Here is a 23,066-nt window from a genome sequence, read left to right on the forward strand (position 1 = left end):
CGGCAGTCTCGTCCAGATCATCATGGCATTTGTAGTTCTTTATGATAGCCACATTAGCCTAATTAGCATTTCATTTTTGGGGTGGTAAATACAGGTGAATATTTTGATAAAAGTCACCTTGTCCTTGAGAGATTTACACGGTTATCAAAACGTCATGCCAGGGTAAGCCTACACAAAACACAGCCCTTATTTGAAGTGTTTCTAAAATCCCCTATGGGAAAAATGAATGGTGGAAAAACAATTGGAACCATTTCCCTGTTTGACCGCTAGGTTTTATTGGTATTATAACTCATACTGTGGTACTCTATAGTAGAGGCAAACAGTGAGAGTGAAAGGGAAGAAGTATCTATAGATGGGAAGGTTCATGGAGAGATAGATAAAAATGGGCAGATGAGTGAGGAAAAGGAAAATAAAAGGAGAGGGCAGCCAGTAGAGGGCAGACAGTGTATCTCTTGAGTTAAAAGTCTAACTATTAGTGGGTTGGCTCAGTTAAATAAGCTTAGCTACTTCACTTCACCATTACTTCACCTCACCTCACTGTGGCTCCTAAAAGCCTGACCACATGGGACCAGCCTCATCACAGACCAGATTAACAAGAGTAAAACCATCAACATAGGCTACCAATTAAGGCTCCTGGAACACTTTATCAGGATCATTATGAGCCAAAAATCATCAAATCGTCAGTATCAAGGCAAATGGAAACTTGAATAATGTAATGTCTTCAAAATAATGTCTCACATGATTGCAGTGTGTGTTGAAGTAATTCAACGATGACCACTAACGTTTTGCCATCATAGATTTAATTTGTGAATAATATCAATTATCTGAACTAAGTCAATACTATTTCTGAGAGTCTGATATACATTGAGGATGTGTGTGGAGAAGAGTCCCCATCATCATCATCATCAATCATACCACGTAATCATAGGCCTACATTTTCTTAGAAGGATGAACAGCTTTCGATGCAATTATTTTCTCCTGACGCCCAGAACAACTGCGCAGCACGGGTTAGTTTAGTTTCCTTTCTTTAATAAATACATCTGGGGCGTGACGTCACTGCAACCGGCTCATGCTTCTTCATGAGTCATGAGTTACATAACAATGTCTATTTTAGTGATTAACCTACATAACTTAGATTTTGTAAGGACTGCTCTCCTGACAGTGTGCTCACGATCAACCTTTCAGAATTAAGTCACTTTTATATAGGACCAAAACTATAATTCCACGACTGGTCTGGCTCGCATGGATAGCCTACTGTATTTCCAAGTAGGCTACAGGCTATTCAACACATCCAAAAGGTGCAGCCTTATTCCTAAATACTGGATGAAAAATCAAATATACATCACTTGGTCTAGCCTGTCAAATTAGGTAATATAATAGAAAACCATGAAATCACCTGGAAGATCCCATTTCCGTCAAATGCACGACTATAAAACCACAGACTATCATGCACCAGCATATCAGTGGAACATCAACTTTCGATCAAGTTTAGCCAGATGTCACTCACTCCACTCAATGTAGGTTACGCTTGAACTTGCTGTGAGTAAAAGTAATGCATTAACTTACTTAATGTAAAGCAGCAACGTGGCGACGATTCCGATATGAAAATCCCATCCGAGAAATACAAAAAGGCTTTTAGACTACCATGAAATAGTGTTATATAACTGGCACCGTTTCTGTATGCAATGAGATTCTTCGAAGTGCTTTCTCTGCTGATGTTCATTTTCCAAACCACACACCTCAAAATGTAGATCATCAGCCATCGTCGCACCTTAAAAGGAGCTACAGGGAGTGACCAAACCAAGCGCGTCGTATCCAGATTCGCTACAGTTGGGGAGGGGAGGAGCGTCCGGCACGAGCGCATATCCTCAGTTCATTTCCATAGAAGCGTAGCCCGCCAATGTAATCGCCTAAAATTATGGACAACATTCACTATTCAGCCAATTCGTTCGTAGTAATGACCAAGGCCATCTGGCATCTGCTTCTGCAGGACAACCTCGTCCCATTTGTATCACATTGGCTATGTTTCCAATTTATGCATGCATCATGTGCAGTGCTGCAGCCTTTTTGGTTTCAGTTCTAATGCCGCGTTCAAAACAACTGGGAACTCGGAACTCGGAAATCTCCGACTTCTAACTTCAGTGCGTTCAAGACAACTGGGAAATCGGAATAAAACGAGCTCCGATGGGATATATCGTTTTGAACGGTCATCCAACTCGGAATTCCAACTCTCGAATTCAGGCCTCTTTTTAGAGCTCCGACTTGGCAACTTGAAGATCACTGACGTTACGATTTGATCTAGTATTTTTCTGAGTTCCCAGATGTCTTGAAAGCACCATAAATTGACGCCCATCCTTCAACTTTTTACCAAAACAGAGGCGGGGTGTACCCCTTTGTTATTATTACATTTAAGGATTCTAGCTTTACTTTCTTAATACATCACTGTTGTTTTGCTTGCTTGAATCATTTGTCTTGGTCAGAGAGCTGTGTTCACATCCAGCACCCTGGCCCAAGAAGGGTTAGAATCCCTCTATTTTATAGTGCATGTATAACCCTCCTATTTGCTATTTTGACCTATTTTCATTCACTTCAAACCAAAATGCTTGCAATACATGTTCTACCCTGGGTGGGTTTTAGGCATTTATATAGTTCCATGCTTAGTCATCATTCATACAAAAATATATAATATTATTTTTGAGTGCTTTATAAGCAAGCTGTACATAAACTCTATTAAAACCCTTAAAAATGTGGTAATTTCAAGAGTCCTTGCACTCCAAAACAGCTTTGACCTGAAGTGAATTGATTTGAAAATCTGATAATAGCACAACCTTTATGGAAATCACTGCTCTTTGGTGAATCACCCTTGTTTACATTGCATTATAACCTTACAGGATATGAGTTCAATGTGTGTCCATGGTGACAGGGTGACTTCATTCTATTTCAGAAGAGGAGAGCAAGAGATACCTCTTAGCCATTGCCTACCCTTGTGGTCTTCCCTGGCTGTATTCACAGCTGCGGGAAGTAGGGGTGCTGAGGGTGCTGCAGCACCCCCTGATAAATAAAAATAAAAACAAAAATATTTTTTAAGTATATATATATATATATATATATATATATATATATATATATATATATATATATATACACACTACCATTAAAAAGTTTGGGGTCACTTAGAAATGTCCTTGTTTTCGAAAAGAAAAGCAATTTTTTTGTCCATTAAAATAACATCAAATTGATCAGAAATACAGTGTAGACATTGTTAATGTTGTAAATGGCTATTGTAGCTGGAAACTGCTGATTTTTTTATGGAATATCTACATACGCGTACAGAGGCCCATTATCAGCAGCCATCAGTCCTCTGTTCCAATGGCACGTTGTGTTTGCTAATCCAAGTTTATCATTTTAAAAGGCTAATTGATCATTAGAAAACCCTTTTGCAATTATGTTAGCACAGCTGAAAACTGTTGTGCTGATTAAAGAAGCAATAAAACTGGCCTTCTTGAGACTAGTTGAATATCTGGAGCATCAGCAATTGTGAGTTCGATTACAGGCTCAAAATGTCCAGAAACAAATAACTTTCTTCTGAAACTCGTCAGTCTATTCTTGTTCTGAGAAATGAAGGCTATTCCATGCGATAAATTGTTAAGAAACGGAAGATCTCGTACAACTCTGTGTACTACTCCCTTCACAGAACAGTGCAAACTGGCTTTAACCAGAATAGAAAGAGGAGTGGGAGGCCCCGGTGCACACTGAGCAAGAGGACAAATACATTAGAGTGTCTAGTTTGAGAAACAGACGCCTCACAGGTCCTCAACTGGCAGCTTCATTAAATAGTACCCGCAAAACACCAATCTCAATGTCAACAGTGAAGAGGCAACTCCGGGATGCTGAACTTCTAGGCAGAGTTGCAAAGAAAAAGCCATATCTCAGACTGGCCAATAAAAATAAAATATTAAGATGGGCAAAAGAACACGAACACTGGACAGAGGAATATTGGAAAGAAGTGTTATGGACAGACGAATCGAAGTTTGAGGTGTTCGGATCACAAAGAAGAACATTTGTAAGACACACACCAAATCAAAAGCTGCTGGAGGAGTGCTTGATGCCATCTGTCAAGCATGGTGGAGGCAATGTGATGGTCTGGGGGTGCTTTGGTGGTGGTAAAGTGGGAGATTTGTACAGTGTAAAAGGGATCTTGAAGAAGGAATGCTATCACTCCATTTTGCAACGTCATGCCATACCCTGTGGACGGCGCTTGATTGGAGCCAATTTCCTCCTACAACAGGACAATGACCCAAAGCACAGCTCCAAACTATGCAATAACTATTAAGGGAAGAAGCAGTCAGCTGGTATTCTGTCTATAATGGAGTGGCCAGCACAGTTACCGGATCTCAACCCTATTGAACTGTTGTGAGAGCAGCTTGACCGTATGAAGTGCCCATCAAGCCAATCCAACTTGTGGGAGGTGCTTCAGGAAGCAAGGGGTGAAATCTCTTCAGATTACCTCAACAAATTGACAACTAGAATGCCAAAGGTCTGCAAGGCTGTAATTGCTGCAAATGGAGGATTCTTTGACGAAAGCAAAGTTTGAAGGACACAATTATTATTTCAATTAAAAATCCTTATTGCTAACCTTGTCAATGACTACATTTCCTATTCATTTTGCTATATTTCCTATTCAAACTCATTTCATGGAAAACAAGGACATTTCTAAGTGACCCCAAACTTTTGAACGGTAGTGTATATATATATATATATATACTAAAAATGTCCCACCAAATTAGTGCACAAGGCATTTATACTCCTGTATGAGCGGAAAAAATTCTCTACAAGTAAACTTTGAAAAAAATGTGTGCACAAATATTTAAGTGATTAACTCGATTACATTTGTTTATCGTTTGACAGCCCTACATAAAACATGATTATTATAACATAAAAAACGATCACTATACGCCTACACAGACATGTATTAGGGGTTGTCATAGTATCCATGGTAGCAGTTGCATAAATTATTAATTTCCTTATTAACAATTCACACCTAACACACCAGTGGAGTCATCATGGTACATATTCTTTTAGCATTAGTTGACCAGGATCCATGGAGCAATGACAAGTAAATGAAATTAACTGTGTTATACAACTCCCATCTACCTTACAGACCTGGCAGCCTGAGGATATGCCATCATGGTTAGTCAGAGAAGAGGGGAGAAATAAAGTGAGAAACACACATTTACACACACACATTTACACACAAATGACAATCAATTAACGCAAGCGTCCAGCCAGTCACATACGATGTACTGCTGGGATATTTTTTTATTTATTTTTTATTTTTTATTTTTTATTTAATTTTTATATATTTTATTTTTTTATTTTTTTATTTTTTTTCGGGGGGAATGGATCAGCTTAATATTGCAGATAGATTGTATCTTCTATCAATGTAATTGTCTGCATCACTTCCAATCCCCCATGTTTATTTTTATTTTTTATGTACTGCTGGGATTTAGTAGTCCAGCATTTCCCCAAAGCCAAACAAGAGAACATTGAGTTAATATAGCCGCATACAAACATGGTCTCTTTTTTGCTTTCTTGAGTAGTTGTGGGTTGTGGGTTCGATTCCCACGGGGGACCAGTATGAAGAAAAAAAATATATATATATATATATATATATGTATTCACTAACTGTAAGTCGCTCTGGATAAGAGCGTCTGCTAAATGACTAAAATGTTTTAAAAAAAGAGTAAGGCACCTCCAAAATGCAGGTGTTTCAGCCTAGCTTTCTGTGGTGGTGGGGCAGCCAGCGGGAAGTACGGAGCATAGGGGTTGGTCATGTTCACTAGTTGCGCCGTGATTGGCTCAGTGTTCATCACTCATGGGGACACTATGTCACCGCCAAGTCTAAGGGTAGAGCTTGAAAATTCAAGCCCCTTGGGTGCTGCCATAGAGTTACATTAGAAGTGCCCATCGAAGAAGGCTCAAGGTCATTGGCCACAGATAAAATGACGTCAAATCACGTTATATCTACAGTAGCTTTGATTGGACTGATCATGTCAACATCATACTTTCAAAATCTTAGCTAGCTGTCATCATCATGAATCAAGTCGGCAATCTACTGGCAAATCATATGAATCATATCATATCAGTGTCACGCCCTGACTCAAGGGACTTGTATTTGTTGAGTCAGGGTGTGTATTTTCTGTGTTGTGTTTGGCTATGTTGATTGTCTATGTTAGATTCTAGTATGTCTAGATCTATGTTGGCCTGTGTGGTTCCCAATCAGAGGCAGCTGTCGCTCGTTGTCTCTGATTGGGGACCATACTTAGGCAGCCTTTTAGCACCTGTTAGTTGTGGGATCTTGTTGTCACGATCGTCAGGGAGAGACCAATGCGCAGCGTGATGAACGAACATACTTTAATTAGTTAAAGTGTAAACACACATACAAAACAAGAAACGACTCGTGAAGTCCACGGTATCAATGACCGAACACGGAACAAAAACCCACAAACACAAAGGGAAAACATACAGTTTAAATATGGCTCCCAATCAGAGACAACCAGCCAACAGCTGACACTCGTTGCCTCTGATTGGGAGTCACTCAGGCAAACATAGAATTAAACACAACAGAATTACCAACATAGAAATACACACATAGAATGAACACACCCTGGCTCAACATAATGAGTCCCAGAGCCAGGGTGTGACAGTACCCCCTAAAGGCGCGGACTGCGACCGCGCCTCAACTAAACAAAACAGGGGAGGGCTGGGCGGGCATACCTCCTCGGCGGCGGTTCTGGCTCCGGCCTTGACCACCACCCTCCAATACACCCCCCATAGCGCCCTGGTCCAGTCTGGCCCCGCCGGCTGGAGCCGAACTGGACTTAGCAGGAGCGGTTAGCTTCAGCTCCATAGTGGAGCAGTTGGACCGGTACCTACCAGGCACCGGTGACCCAGGCACGGGGTTGTGCTGGACTGACGACGCGCACCCCTGGCTTGGTGCGTGGAGGAGGAACGGGCCTTACCAGGCTGGACGACGCGCACCCCTGGCTCGGTGCGTGGAGGAGGGACGGGCCTTACCAGGCTGACGACTCGCACCTGGCTTGGTGCGTGGAGGAGGGACGGGCCTTACCAGGCTGACGACTCGCACCCCTGGCTTGGTGCGAGTGGCAGGAACAGGCCGGGCCGGGCTGGCGACGCGCACCGTAGACTTGGTGCGAGTGGCAGGAACAGGCCGGGCCGGGCTGGCGACGCGCACCGTATACTTGGTGCGAGTGGCAGGAACAGGCCGGGCCGGGCTGGCGACGCGCACCGTAGACTTGGTGCGTGGAGCAGGGACAGGCCGGACTGGGCTGGCGACGCACACCGTAGGCTTGGTGCGTGGAGCAGGGACAGGCCGGGACCGGGCTGGCGACGCACACCGTAGGCTTGGTGCGTGGAGCAGGGACAGGCCGGGCTGGGCTGTCGACGCACACCGTGAGGCTTGGTGCGTGGAGCAGGGACTGGCCGGACTGGGCTGGCGACGCACACCGTAGGCTTGGTGCGTGGAGCAGGGACAGGCCGGACCGGGCTGGCGACGCACACCGTAGGCTTGGTGCGTGAGCAGGGACTGGCCGGACTGGGCTGGTGACGCACACCGTAGGCTTGGTGCGTGGAGCAGGGACAGGCCGAACCGGGCTGTGGAGACGGATAGGAGCCCTGGAGTGAAGAGCGGCCACAACCCGTCCTGGCTGAATGCCTACCCTCACACACTCTGTGTGAGGCATCCGCACAGGACGTACAGGGCGGTGTATCCGCAACCTGGTGGCCTCCAGAATCCGCCTCTTTTGCCTCCGTCAGCCCCGTCGTCCATGCCGTGTGCCCCCCTAAAAAAATTTCTGGGGTTGCCTCTCGACCGCCCGACGACGACCCTGATCACGCCGTTGCTCCTCTCTACGGCGCGCCTCCACCGTCTCTTCTCCCGGCGCTTCCTCCCATGTCCAGCCCAAGAGCTGCCCCTGGACACGCTGCTTGGTCGTTGCATGGTGGGTTTTTCTGTCACGATCGTCAGGGAGAGACCAATGCGCAGCGTGATGAACGAACATACTTTAATTAGTTAAAGTGTAAACACACATACAAAACAAGAAACGACTCGTGAAGTCCACGGTATCAATGACCGAACACGGAACAAAAACCCACAAACACAAAGGGAAAACATACAGTTTAAATATGGCTCCCAATCAGAGACAACCAGCCAACAGCTGACACTCGTTGCCTCTGATTGGGAGTCACTCAGGCAAACATAGAATTAAACACAACAGAATTACCAACATAGAAATACACACATAGAATGAACACACCCTGGCTCAACATAATGAGTCCCAGAGCCAGGGTGTGACACTTGTTCCGTGTAAGGTATGTTGTGTGTATGCTACCTTGGACTTCACATTTCGTTTGTTGTTTTGTCGTGGTGTTTATTCGTTAAATAAACTTGTATGCTTATCACGCTGCACCTTGGTCCTTCTCGTTCGTAAACGATCGTGACAGAAGATCCCACCAAAATAGGACCAAGCAGCGTGTTCAGGAGCAAATGCCGGGAATTCAACGGGAGGTTACATTAGTTGATGTCCTCCTCGGTTGGGGGAGAATTACGGAGGAAGAGGCCGTCCGTTACCGGAGGGCGATGAATGAGGATGCCCAGGTAGGAGAGGAGAAACGGCGCCAACAGTGCCGACGACGGAGACCCGAGAGGCAACCCCAATAAAAAAATTGGGGGGGGGCACACGGTGTGGACGACGAGGCAGCAGGTGGCAGCGACAGGGCAATTCTGCAGGTTAGGAGAGGAGGCCACCAGGTTACGGGGGCTATTGGTTCAGAGGGAGCAGGAGTTATTTGGTCAGAGGGAGGAGCTACAGGAGGCTATAAGGGAGAAGGAGAGTGTAGAGGCACGGCGAGAGGAGCTGGTTAGGCAGCAGAAGGAGCGGGGGTTTATAAGGGAACCCAGTCTCGCTCCTCGCATCAAGCAAGTGGTGCGTGTCGCCAGTCCGGTCCGGCCCGTTCCTGATCCCCGCACTAAGCCAGTGGTGCGTGTTCCCAGTACGGCCCGACCCATTCCTGCTTCCTCCACAAGGCCAGTGGTGTGTGTTCCCAGTACGGTCCGGCCCGTTCCTGCTTCCCGCACTAAGCCAGTGGTGCGTGTTCCCAGTACGGCCCGACCCGTTCCTGCTCCCCGCACTAAGCCAGTGGTGTGTGTTCCCAGTACGGTCCGGCCCGTTCCTGCTCCCCGCACTAAGCCAGTGGTGCGTGTTCCCAGTACGGCCCGACCCGTTCCTGCTTCCCGCACTAAGCCAGTGGTGCGCATCGCCAGCCCAGTCCGGCCTGTTCCTGTCCCTCGCACCAAGCCGGCCTGTTCCTACCCCTTGCACCAAACCAGTGGTGCGCGTCGCCAGCCCGGCCCGGCCTGTTCCTGCCCCTCGCACCAAACCAGTGGTGCGGCCGCAGCCGGCCCGGCCTGTTCCTGCCCTCGCACCAAGCCAGTGGTGCGCGGCCGCCAGCCCGGTCCGGCCTGTTCCTGCCCCTCGCACCAAACCAGTGGTGCGCCGCCAGTCTGGCCCGGCCTGTTCCTGCTCCCCGCACCAGGCCAGAGGTGTGCGCGCCGCCAGTCCGGTACGGCCCGTTCCTGCTCCCCGCACCAAGCCAGTGGTGCGCGTCGTCAGCCCGGTCCGGCCCGTTCCTGCTCCCCGCACCAAGCCAGTGGTGCGTGTGTCCAGTCCGGCACGGCCCGTGCCTGTTCCACCGGTGCCTGGTCCGGCACCGGTCAGCTGCTCCACTCCGGAGCCAGAGCAATCCGCTCCACCGGGGTCCAGTCCTACTCCGGTCAGCGGATCCACTCCGGAGCCAGAGCAATCCGTTCCACCGGGGTCCAGTCCAGCTCCGGTCAGTCGCTCCACTCCGGAGCCAGAGCAGTCCGCTCCACCGTCGTCGGGTCCAGCTCCAGTCAGCGGTTCCAGTCCAGACCCAGACGTAAGCCCCTCTCCAGGTTCGGGGTCTCCCACGCCAGGGTCCAAACAGGGCTTGGTACATCGTGGGAGGAAGGAGAGGGGAAGCAGCGCGCCGAGGTCCAGACCAGACCAGGGGCGCAACAGGGAGGTGGAGATTAAGTGGTGGTCACGCCCGGAGCCGGATCCGCCTCCAAGGAGGAATGCCCACCCGGCCCCTACCCTGTTAGGTTTATGTGGCGCGGTCGGAGTCCGCACCTTTGGGGGTACTGTCACGCCTGACTCAAGGGACTTGTATTTGTTGAGTCAGGTGTGTATTTTCTGTGTTGTGTTTGGCTATGTTGATTGTCTATGTTAGATTCTAGTATGTCTAGATCTATGTTGGCCTGTGTGGTTCCCAATCAGAGGCAGCTGTCGCTCGTTGTCTCTGATTGGGGACCATACTTAGGCAGCCTTTTGGCACCTGTTAGTTGTGGGATCTTGCTCCGTGTAAGGTATGTTGTGTGTATGCTACCTTGGACGTCACGTTTCGGTTGTTGTTTTGTCGTGGTGTTTATTCGTTAAATAAACATGTATGCTTATCACGCTGCGCCTTGGTCCTTCTCGTTCGTAAACGATCGTGACAATCAGATAAAGATAAATAAGCAATCACTAGCCTGCTATTCAGTGGAGTGGCTGTGTGGTCCCAAGTCTGGGTTTAAGGGTCTCTTTTCCAAGAATAAAATTATTAACGTTCAACATTGACCATGCTGTCTATGAAGCATGATTTGTGCCAGGCTGAAAACAACTGTTAACTCGGAACTGGGAAATCTGACTTCAGAGAGTTCAAGACAACTGGGAACTTGGGAAAACATGAGCTCCGACTGGGAAAATACGTTTTGAACGGTCATCCAACTTGGAATTGTAAGTCGGGAAATCGGGCCTCTAGAGCGTCGACCTGAAGATCACTGACGTCATCATGATTCAACCTTGTTTTTTTCAGAGTTCCCAGTTGTCTTGAAAGCACCATAAATCCAGAGAATGCCAGACTTTGATGACAAAGTTTGATGACAAAATTTGCCCAAGAAGGACTGGCGTGCCACCTTCCTGTTCAAGTGAGCACAGGACAACAAGGTGAGTCCAAAAATGTATTGTATGCTGCTGTATAAATGATGTAATATGCCAGGGAGATATGTATACTGTAGCTAAGAAAGTAATACTAAGTGTATGTTGTGTAGTAAGCTTTTAGTAGACCATGTGACTCACCCTGATAATGTGGTCTATTTTCCCCTCTTAATTTCGCCTACTGTTCTGACTTGGTGGTGCACATGTAGCCTATAGCCTGTTTTAGAGAAATGTAATCATCTAATATTGTAAGAGCTTTCATTGTCTGCTTATATGCCCCCTTTATTTATCCTACAGTTCTGACTTGGTGTACAGGGAGAACACTGTAAGAACGACCCATGTTCTGAATTCTGTCGCTGTCCATTTCAAAAGTGCTGAACAAATAGTTATATTGACTACGTCCGTCCTAGTGTACTGACTGACTTGCAGGGGCTTTTTCATCCAGATGGATCCAGAGAGGAGTGCGTGACTAGCAGAGGTGCAGACGTTTTTCAGGGGGGAACAGGACACATGGAATATGACTCATACTGTGAAAACCCCACTGCAGACATCCTAATCGAAACTATGGATTGCCTCTTATCCGCTTGTCGTCCCCTTATGCCATAGTTTGTACATCTCAATTGTCAGTAGAAACCACATTTGTTTAAGCAAGCCAGCCATATGAGCAATTTTTTTTAAAGGCAATAAATGAGGCTGAATTAACTGTTTCGCTGCCAGACAAGGCTCCGCTCATAGCCAGGTGTAGCAGTAGTAAGGTGTTGGGACTGCTGTTGGGACTCTGCTGTTGGGACAGCTTTATGTAGGCCCTAACAGTTTGTGGGCACCGTTCGTCACATAATGTATTGTTTAGTGTTGTGTAGTGGCTTTGCTGGCATGCATCCCAATTTTTGTTTTTTGTTTACCCCACCAAGATTTACATGCTAAAATCGCCACTGCTCCAATCCTGACCTGAAACACATGGCTGTCAGTCTTGCTGTGACGAGTTGGTTTCAGAACGGGTTTGTTTTGTACGTGTAAGTGTAGTATGTCTACCCAGTGCTATTTATTATATGTTCATTACATTAATCTGAAGTTTTATATAAATTAAGCCTGACTAAAATCTGAGGTTTAATGCTAGGTATGCCTTTTTGTAGGATGCATAGTTTTTCTTTGAGGCAATGGTTAGATTTCTTAATCATTGGCCATTTAAGTAGAGCATTTCGAAGTTACTAGGCCAGTCAGTGGCCTTGGTTTCCATATTTCCTCCGTCAGAACCTAGACATGTTCTCAAGGTTTCCATGATTGTCTTAACTTTCCATGTTTTTAAACTCTTGGTTTGCTGCCTGTCATGAAGTCAAGACCTTCATTCTTTCTTGTTTTTCCGGTAAGTATTTGCTGTGTGACTTGCAAGTATTTTTGTTATCAGTTTTGAAGCACAAATCAGAGAGTAATGCTTTATTGAACAACCCCTTGTTTTCCCCAATTACTATTCTATTTCACCCAATTGTCAAACCCTGATGGCATACCTTCATTTTAGGACGACAATGTCCCTGCCTTTCTGTGTGATTTCATGGTGTCAGTTTGAATATATCTTTATTGAGACAAGCTTACAGAAAGAGACCCAGGGTGGTCTCTACAAGCATGATCAATAAAAACAAACAACTTCATGGGTATTTCATGCATCATTATGAATTGTATCAAATTAGGTGAAAACAAAAACAGAATACAACATATGTGACAGTCAAAAAGAGCCTTGGGAGTTCAACAAACTAGAATGTGCAAATCACATTTAAAGGAATCTGTGAGAAAAAAACACATTCTAAAGCAACAAACGTATTAACATGAAGATGGATTTGTGGTACGTGACATTAAGCATCTATTTTATCCATAATTTTTCATTTTGATACAATCTATCCTCCTATGATGCAAAGCCACATCTGTTCATATCAGGTTGATACCTAGAGATGTTTATCAAGTATTTAGATTCAAAACAATGACTGAATGATGATTGATTACCTTAATGGCATATGGCAATACACCAAAATACAAGGCTCTTCCCTAAGAAAACATATCAAAAACATGTTTTTGACTCATCCCCAAAACCCTGTTACCAGCTTAGATTTAATAGGGTCCCATGTCTTTAAAAATAGTTGTCCCTAATTTTTTAACTGCTAAAACTGGACAAACTCATTGAGCAATTGCTGTATATTCTTATGCCTGACCACCACATTGTATACTTTCGTGCCTCTCCAAGCATATAAATCCTGAACATCAACCATCCACTATTGCACTGCATCAGTGGGCTCTAGGCTGTAGCCTCACTGTCTTCTCTGTGTGTTGTGGTAGTGATGTGGTCATCCTCTCCTGGTCCACACACAGCCTGATCCTCCTAGTCCTGCTTTCCTTCTCTCGTCTGATGTGACCCGGAGCCCTCGTTCCATGCAACATACACAAAGAGGGCCAAGACCACATGGACAGCTATCACTGCCACGATGGCAGCATAGAAATAACTGTCATTGCTGGAATATCCAGAAGCTAAGGAAGCAAGAGAGAAAAACATGTTTTTGTATATGACATTAAAACAGTGTAGGCCTATGGAATAGCCCTCATGATGGCAGAAATGGATGTCTTTAGAAAATGACAAAAACATTAGGAACATTTACATAAAATATTCCACTAAACAACAACAATGTGGCTCCTGCTGCGCATAATTAGATTTTTGGTGGGCTACCCCCTTAGCTATCACATTTACCTTCAAAAATATATGATTTTGATGTAAAATATAATCCTATTGGCAGGGTTATCATCATGACTGTGAAAAACAGCAACGTCTTCAGTACAGACGCCAATGATCCATCGTTCCTGAAAGAGAATGAAACAAAGAAAACCCCTTTTGTTTTAATTTAGATGATTTGGTGACCACATATCACACATCTAACACTTTACTTGCTAGATTCACACACTGTTTCTTATGCAGGAAAACAACGCGGAAATGTATAAGGAAAAAAGAAAAATGTCTCCAGTATATTTTCATCATATGCATAACCCCATTATTCGTTTGTGCATGTATCGGCTAACTGTAGAGTAATTTAGCTAGTTTGCTAACCCTGGGCAGAGAGAGCAGCTACCTATATTTCTTGTCTGGTGATGATTTTGTAGGGGGTCAAATACTGTATGCCCATGCTGAGGTACAGTAGCTAACAATATTACATGTAAGCATGTAGCTACATGCAAGTAGCTAGTATTGCATAAATTAAGTTCACAAGCTGGCTAGCAAGTTATCTAGCTAGCTAACAATCCATCCCGTCTCAGTTAGCTAGCAAGGTTCCAGTTTTGCAACACTTTGCCTATCTGTAACAACTTACCCTCTGAAATCTGGAACAGGACCTTGCATTGAGTTTAACGATTGTTTATTATAGTTATCCATTTTTGGTTTAACTGACTGACACAAGCAATATATTTCTATAAAAGATTACAATGTCGATGGCTCTTGCAGTGTGGCGATGTAAACATAAAGGACTTCCTGGTTACATCACATGACCATGACCTATTCAATTGAAAGGGGCAGGATGTGAACGTTGACCAAGTCAATGGTGCTGACATGGTATATACACTACCAGTCAAAAGTTTGGACACACCTACTCATTCACAAGGGTTTTTCTTTATTTGTAAAAAAAAAAATGTTTTTATTGTAGAATAATAGTGAAGACATCAAAACTATGAAATTACACATATGGAATCATGTAGTAACCAAAAAAGTGTTAAACAAATCAAAATATATTTTATATTTGAGATTCTTCAAATAGCCACCCTTTGCCTTGATGACAGCGTTGCACACTCTTGGCGTTCTCTCAACCAGCTTCACCTGGAATGCTTTTCCAACAGTCTTGAAGGAGTTCCCACATACAGTGGGGAGAACAAGTATTTGATACACTGCTGATTTTTCAGGTTTTCCTACTTACAAAGCATGTAGAGGTCTGTAATTTTTATCATAGGTACACTTCAACTGTGAGAGACGGAATCTAAAACAAAAATCCAGAAAATCACATTGTATGATTTTTAAGTAATACATTTGCATTTTATTGCATGACATAAGTATTTGATACATCAGAAAAGCAGAACTTAATATTTGGTACAGAAACCTTTGTTTGCAATTACAGAGATCATACGTTTCCTGTAGGTCTTGACCAAGTTTGCACACACTGCAGCAGGGATTTTGGCCCACTCCTCCATACAGATCTTCTCCAGATCCTTCAGGTTTCGGGGCTGTTGCTGGGCAATACGGACTTTCAGCTCCCTCCAAACATTTTCTATTGGGTTCAGGTCTGGAGACTGGCTAGGCCACTCCAGGACCTTGAGATGCTTCTTACGGAGCCACTCCTTAGTTGCCCTGGCTGTGTGTTTCGGGTCGTTGTCATGCTGGAAGACCCAGCCACAACCAACTTCAATGTTCTTACTGAGGGAAGGAGGTTGTTGGCCAAGATCTTGCGATACATGGCCCCATCCATCCTCCCCTCAATACGGTGCAGTCGTCCTGTCCCCTTTGCAGAAAAGCATCCCCAAAGAATGATGTTTCCACCTCCATGCTTCACGGTTGGGATGGTGTTCTTGGGGTTGTACTCATCCTTCTTCTTCCTCCAAACACGGCGAGTGGAGTTTAGACCAAAAAGCTCTATTTTTGTCTCATCAGACCACATGACCTTCTCCCATTCCTCCTCTGGATCATGCAGATGGTCATTGGCAAACTTCAGACGGGCCTGGACATGCGCTGGCTTGAGCAGGAGGACCTTGCGTGCGCTGCAGGATTTTAATCCATGACGGCGTAGTGTGTTACTAATGGTTTTCTTTGAGACTGTGGTCCCAGCTCTCTTCAGGTCATTGACCAGGTCCTGCCGTGTAGTTCTGGGCTGATCCCTCACCTTCTCATGATCATTGATGCCCCTACGAGGTGAGATCTTGCATGGAGCCCCAGACCGAGGCTGATTGACCGTCATCTTGAACTTCTTCCATTTTCTTCCAGTTGTTGCCTTCTCACCAAGCTGTTTGCCCTATTGTCCTGTAGCCAATCCCAGCCTTGTGCAGGTCTACAATTTTATCCCTGATGTCCCTTACACAGCTCTCTGGTCTTGGCCATTGTGGGAGAGGTTGGAGTCTGTTTGATTGAGTGTGTGGACAGGTGTCTTTTATATAGGTAACGAGTTCAAACAGGTGCAGTTAATACAGGTAATGAGTGGTGAACAGGAGGGCTTCTTAAAGAAAAACTAACAGGTCTGTGAGAGCCGGAATTCTTACTGGTTGGTACGTGATCAAATACTTATGTCATGCAAGAAAATGCAAATTAATTACTTAAAAATCATACAATGTGATTTTCTGGATTTTTGTTTTAGATTCCGTCTCTCACAGTTGATGTGTACCTATGATAAAAATTACAGACCTCTACATGCTTTGTAAGTAGGAAAACCTGCAAAATCGGCAGTGTATCAAATACTTGTTCTCCCCACTGTATGCTGAGCACTTGTTGGCTGCTTTTCCTTCACTCTGCTGTCAGACTCATCCCAAACCATCTCACTTTGGTTGAGGTCGGGGGATTGTGGAGGCCAGGTCATCTGATGCAGCACAACATCACTCTCCTTCTTGGTAAAATACCCCTTACACAGCCTGGAGGTGTGTTGAGTCATTGTCCTGTTGAAAAACAAATGACTATGTCTCACTATGCCCAAACCAGATGGGGTGGCGTATCGCTGCAGAATGCTGTGGTAGCCATGCTGGTTAAGTGTGCCTTTGAATTCTAAAAAAAATCACAGACAGTGTCACCAGCAAAGCACCCCCACACCATAACACCTCCTCATCCATGCTTTACGGTGGGAACTACATCCGTTCACCCACACCGCGTCTCACAAAGACACAGCGGTTTGAACCAAAAATATCAAATTTGGACTCCAGACCAAAGTACACATTTCCACCGGTTTAATGTCCATTGCTCGTGTTTCTTGGCCCAAGCAGACCTCTTCTTCTTATTGGTGTCCTTTAGCAGTGGATTCTTTGCAGCAATTCACTACTACCTCTGAACAGTTGATGTTGAGATGTGTCTGTTACTTGAACTCTGTGAAGCATTTATTTGGGCTACAATTTCTGAGGCTGGTAACTCTAATGAACTTATCCTCGGCAGCAGAGGTAACTCTGGGTCTTCCATTCCTGTGGCGGTCCTCATGAGAGCCAGTTTCATCATAGTGCTTGATGGTTTTTGAGACTGCACTTGAAGAAACTTTCAAAGTTCTTGAAATTTTCCGTATTGACTGACCTTCATGTCTTAAAGTAATGATGGACTGTTGTTTCTCTTTGTTTATTTGAGCTGTTCTTGCCATAATATGGACTTGGTCTTTTACCAAATAGGGCTATCGTCTGTATACCCCTTACCTTGTCACAACACAACTAATTGGCTCAAACGCATTAAATTAACTTTTGAGAAGGCACACCTGTTCACTGAAATGCATTCCAGGTGACTGCCTCATGAAACTGGTTGAGAGAATGCCAAGAGTGTGCAAAGCTGTCATTAAGGCAAAGGGTGGCTCAGCTGGTAGAGCACAGCGCTTGTAACGCCAAGGTAGTGGGTTCGATCCCCGGGACCACCCATACACAAAAAATGTATGCACGCATGACTGTAAGTCGCTTTGGATAAAAGCGTCTGCTAAATGGCATAATATTATTATTATTATTATTATTATTATTATTATTTGAAGAATCATATAAATATAAAATATATTTTGATTTGTTTAACACTTTTTTGGTTCCTACATGATTCCGTATGTGTTATTTCATAGTTTTGATGTCTTCACTATTATTCTACAATGTAAAAAATAGTAAAAATAAAGAAAAACCCTTGAATGAGTAGATGTGTCCAAACTTTTGACTGGTACTGTATTTTTATTTGTGCAGTGTCAATCAGTGTTATTTGTACCATGCCTATGTTTCTAGCAGGAGCATTTTATTCATCATTGTTGTTACTGGCCCTAAAAATTGCCAAAGACTCCAGCCACCCTAGTCATAGACTGTTCTCTCTGCAACCGCACAGCAAGCGGTACCGGAGCGCCAAGTCTAGGTCCAAAAGGTTTCTTAACAGCTTCAACCCCCAAGCCATAAGACTCCTGAACAGCTAATCAAATGGCTACCCTGACTATTTGCATTGTCCCCCACCCCCCACCCCCTCTTTTTACGCTGCTGCTACTCTCTGTTTATTATCTATGCATAGTCACTTTACCTCTACCCACATGTACATATTACCTCAATTACCTCGACTAACCTGTGACCCGCACATTGACTCTGTACCGGTACCCCCCTGTATATAGCATCACTACTGTTATTTTACTGCTGCTCTTTAATTATTGTTTATTTTTCTATTTGTATAATTTTTGTATTTTTACTTATCTATTTTTTACTTAACACTTATTTTTCTTAAAACTGCATTGTTGGTTAAGGGCTTGTAAGTTAGCATTTCACTGTAAGGTCTACATCTGTTGTATTCGGCGCGTGTGACAAATACATTTTGATTTGATGGAGATATTTTTCTTACTATTTCTACAGATGTACTCACTTATTGTGGCTGCTTCTTGTTATGTATTGTTGTCACGACTTCCGCTGAGGCTGCATCCCCTCCTTGTTCGGGCAGGCTTCGGCGTTCGTCGTCACTGGCTTACTAGCCACTGCCGCCCCAATTATCATAATTACATTTGTCTTGTCTTGTCAATCACACACACCTGGTTCTTACCCCCTCATTAGTCCGTGTATAAGTGTTCCCTCTGCCCCCTTTATCAACGCCAAGGTGTCCCAATGTCCCAACGCCCCATGTATGATCAATTCCATTATGCATAAAGTGGATTTCTCCTTCATTCAGCACTTGAGTAAGATGAGATAAATTAAAGGTGAAAATGACTAATTTTAGTTGGGACTGATGAGGGACAATATCACTGATGAGGTCAAAACTGTTTTATTCTCATTACCTGGGTGACACATCAGTGTCTTGCTTTAAACCTCTTCGGCACTTGTATTGTTTCATATATGCTCTACAAAATATTCTACGTACAATTTATGAAGGACAACTTTCATGTACAAATCTTGGCTGCAATACAAACTTTTCTCTACACTAAATCTAAAAAGAAAAGGTTCCTGGAGTATCCTTTAGGGGTTCTTCAAATTGAAACTGTGGGGAAACCCCTATAAGCTCTTTGAAGAACCCTTTTAACGGGGTTATTCAAAGAACCCCTTCTAATGGATCCTCAAATAACCTTTTGAAGAACCTTTTGGGGTTAATTTTTGAACTACCCCCCCCTTCCCTATTATTATTATTAATAATAATAATAATAATAATAATAATAATAATAATACGCATAACAATAACACAATATTTTAGTTCTCAGTGTTTATTATGATTTTAGTGGCAAAACAGAATTTAAAAAATCAAAATATGAGGTAAACTCCCAGCAGAGCCCCAAGTCTAATATCCTCTGGCGTGTTGATGTTAATGTGTTAATGTTCTCCGTATCCATAGCCAGAATGATTTTGCAGTGCATGGTGATCTTACAGGTTTCCCGTAATATTCATCAGAGGTGTACAGAGGGTGAAGTCTGTGAATCCCCAAAATAGTAATTATACAGATGATTAACAAAACATGCACATGACAGAATTCAAACCTTGGATTTTGTGGTGAATGTGAATGAAAAAAACGGTTTTGATAACGGTTTTCATTCACATACCTTGTGGAGATCTTTACATTTTTCAGTTAAGTGCCTGCACCTGCTGTCCTTTCAAATTCAAATCCAAATCTTTCAGTTGGGCAGTTAGGTTCCTGCAAGAACCCCCACCAACAAATGAGGTTCCTCGATGAACCCCACCTCCTATGGGGTTCTTGGAAGAACCTTTTGGGGGCAATTTTCAGTGCCAAGAACCCTAAGGTTCTTCGAAGAACTTTGGGCACCGTGGCCATGGCAGTGAGCAGCCAGGTGATGCCCAGGTAGCAGCAGGTGTTCCTGGTGCTGAACAGGCAGTTGTAGTGCAGGCTGTGGCAAATGTAGCAGTAGCAGTTGATGGCAATGGCTGTGATGTTGAAAATGGAGCCAATGACACTTAGGCCCATGATGAAGCCGCAGAGCTGGCAGTGCACGTCCCCAACGGTCCAGTCATTGTGGAAGATGGCCAGGAGAGCCAGGGGGTAGGGGTACACTGCCACCACCATGTCTGCCACCGACAGACTCACCACAAAGATGTCCCTACAAAAGACAATAAAATAATTTTAGTGGTCAAACTTACTGAATACAAACATGCTTCCATATTAAATACACTATATATAAAAACGTATGTGGACACCCCTTCAAATTAGTGGATTTGGCTATTTCAGCCACACCCGTTGCTGAGGAGGTGTACAAAATTGAGCACACCGCCATGCAATCTCCATAGACAAACATTGGCAGTAGAATGGCCTTACTGAAGAGTTCAGTGACTTTCAACGTGGCACCGTCATAGGATGCTACCTTTCCAACAAGTCAGTTCGTCAAATTTCTGCCCTCCTAGAGCTGCTCCGGTCAACTGTAAGTGCTGTTACAGTGAAGTGGAAATGTCTAGGAGCAACAACGGCTCAGCCGCGAAGTGGTAGGCCACGGTTGCAACCCTCACCACCGAGTTCTAAACTGCCTCTGGAAGCAACTTCAGCACAAGAACTGTTCGTCGGGAGCATCATTAAATAGGTTTCCATAGCCGAGCAGCCACACACAAGCCTAAGATCAGCATGTGCAATACCAAGCGTCAGCTGAAGTGGTGTAAAGCTCGCTGCCATTGGACTCTGGCGCAGTGGAAACACGTTCTCTTGAGTGATAAATCACGCTTCACCATCTGGCAGTCCGACTGACAAATCTGGGTTTGGTCGATGGCAGGAGAATGCTACCTGCCCCAAATCATAGTGCCAACTGTAAAGTTTGGTGGAGAAGGAATAATGGTCTGGGGTTGTTTTTCATGGTTCGGGCTAGGCCCCTTAGTTCCAGTGAACGCTACAGCATACAATGACATTCTAGACAATTCTGTGCTTCCAACTTTGTGGCAACAGTTTGGGGAAAGCCCTTTCCTCCATACAGAAATGGTTTGTCGAGATCAGTGTGGAAAACTTGCCTGGCCTGCACAGAGCCCTTACCGCAACCCAATCGAACACCTTTGGCATGAATTGGAACGCCGACTGCAAGCCAGGCCTAATCATCCAACATCAATGCCCGACCTCACTAATGCTCTTGTGGCTGAATGGAAGCAAGTCCCCACAGCAATGTTCCAACATCTAGTGGAAAGCCTTCCCAGAAGAGTGGAGGGTGTTATAGCAGCAAAGGGGGGACCAACTACATATTAATGCCCATGATTTTGGAATGAGATGTTCGATGAGCAGGTGTCCACATACTTTTGGTAATGTAGTGTATGTCTGAGTGTTTCAGTGCATACTGATCTCACGACCAGACAGTTACTGAATAATATTCAGAGACACACTGTCCAGAGTATGTGAGCGGAGTTGACGCTCATCACTCATGGAGCTTCTCACCTCCATGTCCTTTCCTCTCCGCTAAAAACCGCTCCACACTCACAGGGGGGAAAAAAACTACTGCTCCAAATTCGCTCCATTCATTAAAATCACAATTGAACCAACACCCAACTATTTTTGTGACTACCTGGACCTACCATTTGGTTTTGAAGTATTGAAACCAAACCATATGATTTGAATGAAAAGTATTTTAATAAACATGAAAAGGTGAATGTAAGAAGCGCTCATCATTTCAAATAGGCTACATGTCATATTTTAAACAGCATATAAACACTCTAAATAGGTCAGGAGCCAGACAGGGCGCCTAAGAAGGAACAGAAATGAATTATTTAGGTTATATTATTTCAAATATTTCAAGGCTATAGCTTACAAAGAAATACATTGTGAAGCATTTGCGAGTGCGACACACTAGGCTGTTAGGGAGTCAGGGACATTAAGCGCTCAGCATTTAAACAACATGTATTTGTATTAAATCATTATAGTCTATAAATTGCGCATATAGGCTGTGACTTACTTAGAAATAAATACAAAATAAATGAAAAATGCCTTTGAATAATTTGTTTTGAAACACCAGTTTGGCCAGAGTCTGTGGCTTCAGGCTCATGCGATGGTACCTTGAGAGAGAATATCCACTCCACGCTTGCAGAGCCACTGGGGATACTAAACACCCTTTTGGTCACTCTTGCCAGGCTGAGCAGGGATTCAGAGTTTTTGTTTTGTTTTTGTTTTTTCGATAGGTAGGCCCAAAGGTTTTTAGGTAAAATAACCCAATCAAAACAGAAAGCTCCTTGAAAGTTGGAATATGCCAAGCCTATTGGGCCAAAATCAAGTATGGCCTATTGTATAGATAATAGAACAAAAATGAAGGAAACTTTTAAGAGATCTGATTTTGGGTTATAAATACGTTGCTACAATGACACACTTAATTAGCTACCCACCTCATTCCTTACTTTTAGCATATGCATGTAGTAAGTACACCATCAGGCTTTCCGGATATGTGTCTTTTCAGATTCAACAATTATTATTTCATTGTGAACACTACATCACCGCACTCCTCTTGCTCTTGGTCTACATCTTTGTAAGTCACCTTGATTTTGCACCTGTGTGTTTTATCAGTTTCTTTATAACAAATATTTAGCGAACTCCATGACAGTAGCTAAAGCAAGCGGCTATAGCAGCACACAAGTAGACTACAAATGCATGAAGGGCTGGGCATGCCCTGAGCTCATGAAGTGAGCGCTACTGGAGAGAAATTGGAGCGGGCAAGAAGGCGGAAGCTCCAGCCTTTGGGAATCTCGCTCCATGCTCAGCTGCTCGCTCCGCTCACATACTCTGCACTTGTCTGGATTCACGAGACTAGGTGCATACTGATAGTAGTATTTGTTCAGGTAAACATGAGCCGCAAATCTGTGATGTAACCTTACAAGTGTCTGAGAAGC

The 23,066-nt window shown here is 44.2% G+C and overlaps 3 protein-coding genes across 3 annotated transcripts in view; all 3 read right to left on the reverse strand.

Moving 5' to 3' along the window:
- Positions 1-1,705, reverse strand: part of npas2 (neuronal PAS domain protein 2) — a 63,761-nt gene extending 62,056 nt beyond the window's left edge. The window contains exon 1 of the mRNA XM_041885936.1: positions 1,567-1,705. The gene's annotated coding sequence lies outside the window, so the exon portion shown is untranslated. The remainder of the gene's footprint in view (positions 1-1,566) is intronic.
- A 10,928-nt stretch (positions 1,706-12,633) lies between these two features.
- LOC121574369 (vacuolar ATPase assembly integral membrane protein vma21) lies at positions 12,634-14,598 on the reverse strand. The gene is made up of 3 exons (XM_041886991.1): positions 14,423-14,598; positions 13,810-13,919; positions 12,634-13,592 (listed from the first exon to the last, which is right to left on the reverse strand). Exons 1-3 carry the CDS (start codon positions 14,482-14,484, stop codon positions 13,447-13,449), a joined length of 318 nt encoding a protein of 105 aa, XP_041742925.1. The 5' UTR covers positions 14,485-14,598; the 3' UTR covers positions 12,634-13,446.
- Positions 14,599-18,992: 4,394 nt separating this feature from the next.
- LOC121574191 (melatonin receptor type 1C-like) lies at positions 18,993-22,663 on the reverse strand. Its single transcript, XM_041886830.1, has 3 exons — positions 22,566-22,663; positions 19,952-20,320; positions 18,993-19,002 (listed from the first exon to the last, which is right to left on the reverse strand). Exons 1-3 carry the CDS (start codon positions 22,568-22,570, stop codon positions 18,993-18,995), a joined length of 384 nt encoding a protein of 127 aa, XP_041742764.1. The 5' UTR covers positions 22,571-22,663.
- Positions 22,664-23,066: the final 403 nt, after the last annotated feature.

Source organism: Coregonus clupeaformis, chromosome 9 (genome assembly GCF_020615455.1).
Source record: "Coregonus clupeaformis isolate EN_2021a chromosome 9, ASM2061545v1, whole genome shotgun sequence".
Taxonomy (NCBI): Eukaryota; Metazoa; Chordata; class Actinopteri; order Salmoniformes; family Salmonidae; genus Coregonus; species Coregonus clupeaformis.